At 45.9% G+C, this 13,435-nt stretch overlaps 1 protein-coding gene across 1 annotated transcript in view; it reads right to left on the reverse strand.

Annotated features, from left to right (window-relative positions):
* Nucleotides 1–13,435, reverse strand: part of cdh23 (cadherin-related 23) — a 164,996-nt gene that overhangs the window by 41,303 nt on the left and 110,258 nt on the right. The window contains exons 21-31 of the mRNA XM_071519622.1: nt 13,193–13,300; nt 10,954–11,143; nt 10,522–10,667; nt 9,836–10,055; nt 8,936–9,088; nt 8,638–8,751; nt 7,572–7,720; nt 3,016–3,076; nt 2,324–2,472; nt 1,404–1,539; nt 61–449 (exon numbers count right to left, since the gene is read on the reverse strand). Coding sequence (XP_071375723.1) covers nt 61–449; nt 1,404–1,539; nt 2,324–2,472; nt 3,016–3,076; nt 7,572–7,720; nt 8,638–8,751; nt 8,936–9,088; nt 9,836–10,055; nt 10,522–10,667; nt 10,954–11,143; nt 13,193–13,300 — 1,815 coding nt within the window. The remainder of the gene's footprint in view (nt 1–60; nt 450–1,403; nt 1,540–2,323; nt 2,473–3,015; nt 3,077–7,571; nt 7,721–8,637; nt 8,752–8,935; nt 9,089–9,835; nt 10,056–10,521; nt 10,668–10,953; nt 11,144–13,192; nt 13,301–13,435) is intronic.

Genomic DNA, 13,435 nt, shown 5'->3' on the forward strand with positions numbered 1-13,435 from the left:
GCTAGACATCTGTCCAATATGATGGACCTGGCCTTTCCTCGTCTGTCCTCCTCCACTCACCGTGACGCTGTCTATCTTGAAGAGGGCCAGAGCGGCAGGCGAGGTGTCGGGGTCGAAGCGGAAACTCAGCTGGTTCAGGTTGTCGGCCGACTCGGCCTGCACCTGCGCCACCTCCGTTCCCGTGGCGGTGTTCTCCTGCAGCGACGCCTCGTAACCAGTGGAGAAGAAGGCCACGGCCTCGTCCAGCTCGTTGAGTAAGGTGACGTAGACGGTGCAGAAGCCTTGGTGGAAGGGCGGGGCCTGGTCGGTGGCTGAGATGTTCATCAGATAGCTGGTCTTGGTCTCGAAGTCCAGGTAGTCCACAGTGGTTACCAGGCCCGTGCTGACGTCCACCTCAAACTTACGGTCCGCACCGGACACTATGGCGTAAGATACGGCTCCACCATCACCTGGAGAGAGAGCGGGGGTGCATGGAGTGAGGGAGAAAGAGTCAAGGAACAAGGTGTTGTAATGATATCTTAGTGAGATACGGAAAGGTTTTAACATCAGGGCTGAATAATGTTATTTTCAACACCACTGCATTAATGAACAATGACCAGTAACTTGGATATATTGAAGACAACTTGAAAAGCTATTTATTTAAGCTGTTGATATACCAGTGTATGGCGGAAATGGAGTGATCAAAAGTGACAAGTGCATTCATTTAGATCAAACATTTCTGTCATTTCTGTATGCATGTTATAACAAGTTAACCTTCCAGTCAATCATAATTAATTATTCTCCCAGCATAGTAAAAATTATGAAACTTCTCCATATCCAGTTTCAATGCTATACTTTAAATTATTTATAGCTACCCGTGGTTTTATTTAAGAAAAGGGACATTCCATCCTTCTATTTACTATGTTCTGTTTACAGCATCTTCAGGCCTGCTCTAGTGTTTTGGAGAAAGTGTGTCAGAGCAACAGATGTGCAATACCGTGTCTAAGCAATTCTTGACACAACGGGAAGTGAATAGAGGAAGTCCACACTGGAGCAGAAGTACGGTGTATATGTCACACTTAGATAAATGCCTTTTTTTTGTGCGGTAGTGCGATGAAACAAGGCAGGTCGGGACTACAGCCTTCACAACAACAACTGGTTGAGAGATTTTATACTTCATTTGGAGTGACACCCACTAGTGTCAGGGTCGGTGGCCGGCACACAATGACAGATGTGCCAGTGCCAGCAGAGCAGAAGCAGGGCGCTTAAAGTCACAATTAGCTAAATGCCACATTGTGTTGCGTGGTATTAAGATAAAACCTGATACTAAGGGATTGACAGAAACAAGAACTGCTGTTATTTGAAACTCTACATCTCTACATCTCTACAAGAAATAATCTTGTTTGATCTGAGGTTGCACCCACCGGTGTCAGGGTCGGTAGCGCGCACAACGATTACAGATGTGCCGATGCCAGCTGTCTCCCTAAGGCTCAGCCGGTTGTACTGCTGCAGGGTAAATACTGGCGCCTCATCATTGGCATCCTCCACATAGACAATCACCTGCAGGGGGAGACATTTGAAGCTGTACATCAACTCTGCACATTTACTTAAAGGAATACAGAGTTTTTGGGAGATTGGGAAATGTATCTATTAAGTGATGAAAACATAGACACCAAAATCATGCATGTGTCTCTGGTAGATAATTTACTCCTGTGCTCCATGCTAACACTTTAGCATACACTGTGTTGAGTGATAGTAGGCGACTAGCATTATCTCAAAAGTGAGAAAATGAGAACTTGCAGCAGCTCTAATTGGCATGTAAATGATATGCATCTAAGTGTGGAAGTCTGCGTAGGAGTCTGGTAAACCTAATGCAAAATATTATACAAAAATAACAGGACTAGGTAGGAAGTGAAGGAGGTGGGTGATTTGTGACAGCTGTGTGTATAGCTAAAACTCTAAAAATACATGGTTACTCACTTAAAATAGCTCCAAAAGGAAACTGTGGCTTCATCAGCTCTCCTGAGTTAATGATATTTCATTTTTAAAATGTATGAATCTACAGGTTCTATAATAGAAAACATTAACAACCTTCGATTACTAAAAGGTCAGTCTTCTTACTAAAAAATTTTCTTGGGACACATGGATGGATTCGGTGTCTATGTTCTCATCACTTAACGGGTAAATTGACCAATCTCTGACCAACTCTCTGACTGTATTCTTTTCATCTTTCTATGATTGCTGAAACTTTCTTGCACTCATTGCAGGGTCTCCACTTCACCTCCCCCCTCTTCTCCCCTTCACCCCCCCCCCCCCTCCCCCTCTCCTCCCTGTGTGTCCTCACCCGTACGGAGCTCCTCATGCTGCCCTGGTCGCTGTTGTAGGCCTCCACCTCCAACACGTGGGAGCTGCTGGTTTCTCTGTCCAGAGCCCTGAGGCCTCGTGTCACCAGCCCTGTGTGCTTATCGATGCTGAACAGTCTGTTACTGTTCCCTGCATGCATTTACAAGCACGTACACACAGACACACACAGGAGGAGAGAGAGAGAGAGAGAGAGAGAAAGAGAGAGAGATTTATACTGTAATAAAAATATGCATTTTAGCAAGTAATTTAGTATTGGGTCTTAAATCGTTTTTTCTGAAAACACTAGGGTGAGATAATTTCACTTACAATGCAAATTAACTTGCTTCAATAATGTGTCATTTGTGTCATTTTCTCTGATTATGTGTGAATTTGCACTGGAAACAAGAGGAATTATCTCACCTGCCCATTAGTGGAATTTTTCAATGTCTTGTGAGAAAAATAACACTGAAGTCTGAATATGAGACTAACCAAATTAAGATTTTTTTTGAGACATTTTTTTGCAGTGTTTCTTACCCACACTGCACAATTAAACAAACAACGCTACCATCAGATGATAAGTTGTGCAACCCAGTGTGACATGGGACTCTGCTCACTCTGTGCATTTGTTTGTTTTGAGCATAGGGAACGTGTGAAAACCATCAGGGAGGAAAAAGGAAGTACAGTCACACTTACCAGAGAGGATCCTGTACAAGACCCTGCCATTCTCTCCCTGGTCTGCATCTGTAGCTTGCACCTGCACAAACAGAAACTCAGTTCTTGCATACAAATAACAGCACAGGAATCCCCGACACCACCAAATCTGCAGCGATACATACACACCACACAGGCCATCGGGCTACTTACAGCGTACAGCGATGCCATCAACCTCCCTTTATGCCAATACATTACAAAGTTATGACTTCATTCCAATTTGCAGTCTGACAATGGAGACAGCCAAATGTGCAAGAGCCAAGATGGATATCATCATGAGACACTAACAGAAACACAAAATAGATACTTGGATTTGGTTCAGTGATCAAAGAATACATCATTTGGATGGGAATCTACACGTGGGGGGAGAGCCCAGCCACAACAGGTGTGCGAAGAAGCTGTGACGATCACATGCTAGGCAACATATTAGACGCACATTTTTATCGATGCAAAAATTTATACAAACAGATGGACAAATCGGTATACTTTCTCATTCACCACGCATCCACTGGCCCACAATGTCTTGTTGCCACAACAACCCCAACATAGCTTGGCAGCGACTCCATAATGGCAGAACCTCTCTCTCTATTCCTCTCTCTCTCTCTCTGCCTCCCTCTTTTCTGTCACAGGCAGATAGCCAAAAAGCAGACGAAAACACAAACCCAGCGCAGACAGCATGGCTCCACAGCGTACACAGATAAAAAATGGAGCATGCTGGGCCGCTGGTGAATGGGCCATGTCATAAGACTGACTTCTGAATCCAGAGAGGCACAGAGATGCTGGCGCTAGATGAGGCCGAATTCAAGTCACCCTGCTCTTCTGTGGTGGCTATGTCAGACCTGTGGATGTGCTTACAAAGCACATATTCAATCACACACGCAGACATCCAGGCACACACTCAAGACACTCAAGCACATGTGCATGCTCCCAGGTATGCACCAACACATAGACACACCACACACACAGACTCTCTCTCTCTCTCTCTAGTCCTGTGTCTCCTCCTTTGCTCTCTCTCGCTCCCTCTGTGAAGAGGGGCCCAACTTCAGTCTCATTAGCTTTATAAAGAGATGTGGAGAGGAGAGGAGAAAGAGGAGGAGAGGGGAGGGGGAGACGGGAGAAAAAAGAGGCTGGGGGGTCAGATCGGTGAGTGATGAATAGGGTATTACACAGTGGACTGCACCACTTAGGCCATAAAAAGGGGTGTAAAAAAGTGCAAGACTACATTGCTGAACCAGATGTTGCGAGTGTATGCATGTGGAGTGTTCGCGTCTAGAGATTATTCACTAAGCCTCCGCATGGCTTGGAAAACACACTATTGTCTCGGGCTCTCTGGGATTAAAACAATAGTGAGGCGTTTCAATCACAATGCTTTTACCCTCTTGTCCTGCCCGTCCCCCCTTTCTCCCCAACGCTTTCCCCTCACACTCTGGGAAAGCAACAGCGTGAGGGGGGAAAAAAGAGTGTGTGGAGCCAAGAAACAAGTCTGACCCTCACTTACTGGAACTAAACAAGGTGCTGTTTTAAAGAGTCTCTAGTGTGGGTGTGAGTATATATTTTTCAGTCCAAATTACTATATGTTCAATTTGGGGGGAAAAGGGTTAATTGTTCAGAATTTCAGAAGTGAGCATGATTACATTGTCTAAAATGAAATTTTGAAAATGAAGGTCCTATGATAGTTAGTGATCTCAATACTGCCTCCATGTATTTTTATGTCCACAACGGTTAAGAGGAGGTTCTTAATCTTTTTTTAATGGTTCATGTCTCATTTTACAACTAAACTCTTCAAATCTAAATTTCAACATGTGAGTTTCCTGACATGTGCTTGAGTAACTGCACATTGTGTATGGGAGTATGTGCAGATTGCAATGTGTGTGTGTGGGTGTGTGTGTGTGTGTGTGTGAGGGATCATGTACGCATTTGGGTTAGTATGATTAAGACTTATCTGGAATGGCAGAATGTGAATGTGGATATTGGCCAATGGAGGCTGCAGGTCTGACGTCTATGAACTGTTACTGTATTTCCTCATTCGATCTTTGCTTACATGAAGTCTGGATGATGAAATATAGAATGGATAGGATGAGAAACACCGTAAATCAGAGAGGCAAGCAAGAGGCAATAAAAGGCAATAAAAATCTGATATGCATAAAAAAGTATGCCACTGAGAAATTATTTAAGAGCCAGTGAGTGCAGAGTTGGCCAAACTTTAAAAACATGAGTCGTTTAGAGAAAGTGCACTTGTAAAGGAGTTAAGAAATGAGTTGGACTGTTTGAAAAGTAGCTGAGCTGTCAGATCTAGAGGAACAACAAAGTGGGGCGATGGGGAGAGGGAGAGTACCTTACAGCTAGGCTGCCAAGCTACAGAGCAGCAGGCGTAATCACAGATGTGTGCGGTATAGGCTACAGTGTGCGTGGGTGAGAGAAAGAAAGTTTGTGTTTGAATAGCTGGTGTGTGTGCGTGTGTGTGTGTGTTGGGTGGCGCTGACTAATGAACTGACTCTCTAACGAGCCATCCTGCTCCACTGGCCTTTTCACAGCTTTCCTGGCATTTGGTCTTAAAAATAATTTCACGTCCCAATGTGTTTCCCTTAAACCGATAAGCCATGCTTTGTCTCCGCTGAATTAAGGACGATGACATTTACAAATGTTACTGTGCTGAGGAGGGGGGGAGCGGAGAATGAGAGGGGGGATAATTGGAGACCGGGGTAGAAGAGGTGGGTGCCTTGTACTTTACGAGGGGCATTTTAATAAACCCAATTTGTATTACATTGAAGAAAGCCTGTCAAGCATTGACTGTTTTGTAGTCATTGATTTAATAGCTACATAATTGCCGCAAATGCCAACCACTCCCTGCATCTGCATGTGCGTGCATGCGTTTCTGTGTGTTTGTGTGTGTGTGTGTTTGTGTATGTGTGTTTGTGTGCTTGCGTGCGTGTTTGCGAGTGCGTGAGTGTGTAAATTGCAAGCCCTTGAGTGTATGATCCCAATAAACTGAAAATAAGCTCCCAAATAAGCCTAACTCAGCTCGGTTAGGCTTGGCTGGTGAGGCAAAACACGGCATATCAAGAGAGCTGCTGTGGCACTCTGATAGAGGCTGACCACACACACACACACACACACACACACACACCCACAGATACAGATAGCTACACAGACAGGCAGACAGACTCACACACACGCACACACACACGCACACACACACACACACACACACACACACACACAAACACTCCTCCCTGAAATACGCAGACTTGCCATCTAACCTCCTTTTTATGCGTTTTCCCCATCCAGGGCCAAGACAACATGAACTCCACCGATCCCGGGTCCAACGTCACCTCATCCTCCCCCACAGAATCCTTCACTCTGTCCGGCCTCACTAGCACCCTCTCTCCCTCCATCCCACTGCCTTCATCCCATCCTTCAGACACCCACAACCCAGAATTCACCATCATGGTGGTGCTGGGCCTCTCGCTGCTGCTGGCCGGGTTAGCGGCCTTCCTGGCGGTCTGCCGGCCCTCCGGACAGGAGGGGGACTCTGAGGGCGGCTGCGGCCCGGGGGACAGCTCGGCCCGCGGGAGCAGCGGGTCCAGCGAGCCCCAGCTCAAGGTGTGGAAGAGGCTGGGCTCCTACCGGCGTTCGTACAACATCTCCTTCAGACGACCGCCGCACCGCAGGCCGCACGAGCGCGAGCACACACACACCTCCCAGGCTCCGGCCAGACAGGCACTGCAGCCTGAGGCCAGCGTGGAGCCACAGCTCACCATGCCTTGTCTGTTTGACTACGTCACCGAGATCTGAACTGAGGACAGGCCAAGAGCTGACTGATTGCTCCTGGAGACCAGTGTCGCCTGCATGCTTTGTGGCTGGCCCTGTGAACTGTGTCAAACAGTATTTGCAAATAATTTTTAGCATTTATTTTATAATATTTTGAGTGGGGTTTGCTGCAAAACAAGTACTAGAATAATTAGGTAATTGCAGGAAAGTGAGTTTATTATACTTTTCTGTGATTGATAATTTGCCTTTTTTAACTAGATAAAGTCAACTGAGCATGTATGTGCCTTTTCAGCACAGCCCTTTATCACATTCACACAGTACCACAGATTCAGAACTGGGAGCTGCCCAGTACAACCACAGTCTTCTACTGGTGAACATTGAGCAGCTCCACTGGTGCAGTTAGGGGTTAAGTGCCTTGCTCAAGGGCAGCCATTTGTTCCGATGCAGTAAACCCCACCCAACTGGTAATCCACATAAGTTAAAACAAACACTAAGAATTATTTGCCAATATTATTTCACTCAGGTCGCAATAACACCTGATAAAACCAGCTGGCAGGGTCATCGTACTCTAACTGCATGCTGATGGTGGGTTATCAATACTGACAAGACAGGCACATGCTACCTGAGCCATTGCCAAAAGGAAACCACTCTTTGTAATTGACTGATTCTGTTTATGTCATTGTTGTGTTGGGAAATAAAGTGTTTTTCAAGTTTGACTTCTAAAAGTGCAATATGTTTTGAGGTGTTTGCAGTGTGTGTGTTTCCACCTGAAGGATGCTGGTTCCTTGGGGCACACTCTCCAGTATGCTGGTCTCATAGCTGTTCTGGAGGAAGATGGGCCTGTTGTCATTAACGTCCCGCACTTCAACAAACACAGTGGCTGTGCCTGTCCTCCGGCTGCCCGCTGGACCATTGTCTGGAATAGATTTGCATTTGCGTTTAGTTTGTTTGCATAGGCGCAGAAACAAACACATTCATAACTGCATCAGTCGCAATGATGCTAGTTTATGCTAATTTCAGGGTTGGCGGCAGGGCAAATCAAACGGACGGGCATTTGGTTTTCATGCAGGGGCCGAACTTGATTTAATAAAACTACAGTACTTTCATTTACAACAAGTTTACATGATGGCCAAACCCTAGGCTAAGGTCATAAACATAAAAGGTAGAAGCCTGATTTCCATCACCCGTACCTAGATTTTGCTGAAGAAAATTTACATAAGATATGAAATAATGACCAAATACAAAATGGGATATATATGATATTACAAAAATAGAATTGGTTTAGTGTTGAATATGGTACATTTACTAATCCATCAATCTTCATAAAGCAGAGACCAAAAGTTTTTTGTGAAGAAGGAAGCCCAGAACATTGTTGGATCTTCAAAAGTTGGGTCATTTTCAGTTGCTTGTGAATTAGCGCAATATGGGTAATTCTATTCTCTTGTGTCGTTTTACATTATCTCCGCCTCTCCTCCAGTCTCTTGTGTCCACGGCCCCCTCAGCAGATAAGTCACCCTGACTCAATGGTTTCCAAAACAGGAAAACCTCAGAGTTTTTGTTCTTTCTTTTCAAACAGGAACAAAGGCAGTTGAGCAACACTCTGAAATCACTGCAGACGTGCAGGCATTGCTTTTTTTTTTGTTTTTTCTTTCGATCGTTGCCGTCTTACAAAAGTGGAGAAGAGCAGCTTTGAAGACGAAAAACAAAACAAGAGAGAAAACGAGAGAACAAGCCCTATTACAACAAATTCAAACAAAGACTGTGTAAAAGCAAGGATGATAAAAGATGCCAGGGGGTTTTATCATTATCAGATGGTATGATGACATGACCCACCTATAGCTTCTATAACCAGAGTGTATGCTGCCTGGGTCTCTCTGTCTAGGCCAACCACAGTCCGAACCACTCCGTCTCTGAAGCCCACGCTGAATTTACCATCCTGATTTCCACCTGAACAACAAAACACACGGACAAAAACCAAATTCATTTAGGGTATATCTATAAAACACACATACAATTGCAAAAAGTGACAGGAACATGCACAAGGAGCTCCTCTCGTACTCAAACACACACCATAAGTACATACATACAGCCCTGGCACACACACAAACACCTCCCCGCTTTGACCTCTGACCTGTGATGAAGTAGCTGAGTTCGGCGTTGAGGCCGGCGTCGTTGTCGGAGCAGTTGAGGTGCGCCACGGGGTGCTCCCTAGGGACGCTCTCCTGCAGGGACACGTTGTACACCACGGGGAAGAAGGTGGGCGTCTCGTCGTTCACGTCCAGAACTGACCCAGAGACACACACACACACACACACACACACACACACACGCACACGCACACGCACAGATAGAGACAGACTGACATGAGGACAAATAAGGCAGTAGGGTGTAGTGAGTAGAGAGACAGTCCTTCAACAAAAGGATTCAGGTTCAAGCACCCGGTGTCGGTAAGCATCCGCACTGCTGAAGTGTCCTTGAGCAAGACACAGACTTCCTATGTGATTCAGGGCTGCTGCTCTGTTGATGACCTTTGACCTCTATGTGGAGAGCGCCAAGCAAGAAGAGAATTTCCCTACGAGAATCAATAAAGTATCGTATTATCATTATTATCATAAAACAGAGGGGTTAAAGAGAGCTTAAGCTTCATCTCGATCCATACATGTGATTTATTTTCCTCAATTTGAAGACATTTTGACGTTTCCGACTCATCTGATCCATGTGAGAAATGCCAGTGCCCCTTATTCAATTTTCCTCCAATCCTTTTCCATCATGTTCACAGCAGTGAGACCATTAATCTCCTTTGAGGGTTTCCGCATCCCACCAGCAGGTGGTAGCATCTTACTCAGCATATTTCTGAGTCTGCCTGTGGTTCAGTATCTTGCACAATTCAACTCTTCACATCAGGATCAGAAATCCAGTCACACCAAGGCTCACCAGTTTCATACCTAGGCTAACTTCAGAGGGGGCAAAGGGAGTTCGAACCCATTCTGAACATCTCATCACCGCCAACCACAGACACAGACTCTCTCACCTGTGATAGTGAGGGTTGAAGTCGAGGTGCGAGGGAACTTCCCTGCATCGTAGGCTATGATCCTCAAGTGGTACTGGCCAATCTGCTCGCGGTCCAGGGTTGCCGTGGAGGTGAGCACCCCTGTGGAGGTGTTGAGGTAGAAGTCCAGGCGGGGCATGCCCATCTGTAGAGCCATTGTTACCAGGCCGTTCTTGTCCTCATCGAGGTCCTCCACCTGGACCTAAGGGAGGCCAGGAGAGAGCGGGGAGAGGATACAGATGAGGGGAAGGGAAGGGAAGGAGAGAGTAATGGAAGAACGGGGAGTAGATGTGGGAAAAGTTTCGACCATTATAATGGAGAGCAAAGATCAAGCAAAAATCTCCAGAAATCTATTTGGAAACCATATCTAAAAAATCATATCAGAAAAGCATTCAAGACCAATGATCCCCTCCATCTGCTTGGCGACCTCCGTCTAATAATTTATCACACTGACCATATAATAACATCTTGCCAGTCAGCAGTCATTGCTCCACTTTGTCCCCATAAAGTCATTATTAGCCTGTCTGGACGTTTTGGTGTCAAATTATGCAGGGACTTGGTGTTTGCTGAATTGGCTCCCTTGAAGCATACAAAGCAAGTTTTAAGATCTTGGTATATTTGTATTGCAAGCTCTGCATGCCTGAATATGGTCCTTGTCTAGTGTTTACCTTGAAGACAGAGGATCCGCTCGGCAGGCCCTCTGGCACCTCAGCCACAAAGGGCAGGTTGAGGAAGGTTGGGTCGTTGTCGTTGAGGTCCAGCAGGTTGACAAATACCGTGGTGCTCACCGTGGCGCGCAGTGGAGGCCTGCCGCCTGAAGAGGGCGCCAGAGGGACACATTCAGACAGGCACATCCCACGTCTCACGGTCAAGAGAGTTTATTAGCCACAATAAAAAGTTTCATGGTCAACATAAAACTTGAGGAATGAGGCTTGCAGAAACGCGCTAATCGCTCAGAATTGAAGGCTCCCTGCTAAAGGCTCCCTACTTACAGATGGTCTGGGTGTGTCGCGCTGTTGCAGTCGAATACGCGCTTAAGCTGTCGAGATGGATGGAAATGCAAACTCACACCTTGCGCACACCACACACACACAACTCACGGTCGACGGCTGAGATGACGATGGTCCTCATGAGCAGCGAGTCCTTGGAGTTGGAGCTCTCCCTGTCCAGAGTGACCCCACTGGTGCGGATCTTCCCGGTGCTGCTGTTGATGTTGTAGAAGGGGTTTTCGGGGCTGATAGTGTACACCACCGTCCCGTTGTCCCCGTCGTCAGGGTCCATTGCCAGTACCTGCACATGGGGGCGACGGGAGAAGCCTTGCTGAATGTTTTCATCGGCCTGAACTCTTTCATCACCTCCTCGAGAGGTGAGTTCCTCGTTGCCAGGCTGACCACATGAATAGTGAGACTGCGTGGTTAAATAAAGGTCTAGTAAAAAAGGAGGCGAGACAAAGGGTGTGAGAAGCGGAGTGAGGAGAGGAAGGGATTGAGACAGAAAAAAGGCGCTCATGAGAGGGGTGGGGAGTAAGGAACGAGGAGGGGAAACGGGAAAGGCCGGAGAGAGGAGTGGGAGTTAATAGTAATGAGCACGTCTCCACCTCCCCCCCATCAGTCAGGTGAAAGAAAAATGATAATGTCTCTCTTCCGATGCAAAGTGGTGATGGGTGATTAATGCGTGAGGCCGGGAGCCTGGCTAAAAAACATTGGCTGATTTTTTAAAGAGCTGCTCAATTATTCAGGGCGCTGACGAAAAACGCTGGGAACTAGTTAATTGGTCATTAGAGGAACAAAGGTTTTGCAGGTGTTTAATTATTAAGGGGACATGGAAGACAGGCATCTCAGAGGCCCATTGATTAGCAACTGCAAAGGCAAAGATGGGAGATATAAGATGTGGGGAAGTGTATTCATAGCTAGCCGGGGCCAGTTGAACTAATCAATCCTTGTCTGAGGAGAGAACATTAAAAGATGGCGGGCAAACACATTAGCCTTGTCTATTGAACTGCTGCCCTGGTTTGAGTGGAGAGCGGCAGAAAAGAGAATATTGTTTTTGAATGAGATATTAGAGGAGGCTCACTGTGTGTGTGGCAGTAGGTGTGTGGGTGCTGAATGTAAATGGCTAACTGAGGCTGCAGTGGGAGGGAGCGCTCTGGGATTTTGGGTTGGGGGGGGGTCTGATCCTTGCTTTGGGCACAGCAACCAAATTCATCGGCTCACTGGACACCTCCAGGAGGACTCAGCAGGTGGCCCCTTGTCACCATGGAAACACTGGCCGGGCCGGGGCTACATCGGGGCCAATTACAGGACTGTAAGCCTGGGTGGTCCGATTTATTGAAAAATGGTCAGAGGGGCAAGAGTGTCTGTCCACAGAGCATAGAGAGTCACCTACAGTATGCATCGCATCGCTGGATGCACCTTGAATGAACTCAACTGAGGAATAGCTACAAGAAAACAGCAAAAAGGGGAAAAATGCGACCACATTTTAGCAGCGCAAACACTTGCTTCCTTCATTTTTCTTCCTTCGCCATCTCTCCATTCCTCTCTCTTGTTCTGCAAGATGGGTTCTCGCTTCCTCCTCAGCCTAGCAGCTGAGTAATTTGCTATGCGTATGACTGCAGGCTACATTTTAATTAGCAATCGGACTCCCTTAATTACACTCACTGACGCCTCTTTAATTAATGGACAATCAGGGCTTAATTAACAACAACACATTGCCAAAGACACCAGCAGGACAATGAGAGAGTTTGGGATAATATTAGAGTGTTTACTTTCTGATGACCTACGCAGTGATGGTAAACTGTCCATCGATCTGCCTGATGAGGATTATGCGTGTTGGAGCTTCCTTCGACATGTATTGATTTCATGTATAATGATCTGTTCTTTATCTGTGTTACATGTTTCCATTCTCAATCTATATGATCACAGATACAAGGATATATAAGATCACTGTACGATGCATAGCTATTGCACCATCTGGTTACTCTAAAGTCCCATCTATTTACATAAAAAAAACAAAAACACCTTTGTTTGATCCAGGTCCGCAGAGTAAAATCAAATCATGCAGTAAAATCATAAATCAAAACTTGAACAGCAAAAGGAAGGACACTGGCGTTCTTTCTACTTCACATTTATGTAGAAAACTAGAAGCCAACATTTCAGTGAATTGTCCCGATGCAGCAAACCCCGCCCATGTCTTAGTCTAAGCAAAATGAATTATTGGCAAATGCTATGTGACCCGGGTTTGGAAAGAATACCAGTGGGCTCATTTGAGTGTTTTTCACAGAACCATTTAAATAACCAGTTAGTGTTTAGCACTAACTGGTTAATGGCAGGGTGAACTCACAGAGATAACATCAGTGTCTATGGGACTCTTCTCCACTACATTGGCATGGTATGGCTCGTCTCTCCACATGGGGGCGTTGTCATTGATGTCCAGGATGGTAATGTTCACCTGGAGGAAGAGGGAATGAGGGAAATTGTTAATAACCAACTACAGATACCTCGCAATTTATGTACCATAAAATACCTGAAATAGTTTTAACCAAAACTGTTGTATTGTAAACACACTCATTAAACAGTGGGAGGA

This window comes from Centroberyx affinis, unplaced genomic scaffold (genome assembly GCF_046629955.1).
Source record: "Centroberyx affinis isolate AG114_WGS23_722 - 3 ecotype Tasmania unplaced genomic scaffold, CSIRO-AGI_Caff_v1 ptg000718l_1, whole genome shotgun sequence".
NCBI classification, from domain to species: domain Eukaryota; kingdom Metazoa; phylum Chordata; class Actinopteri; order Beryciformes; family Berycidae; genus Centroberyx; species Centroberyx affinis.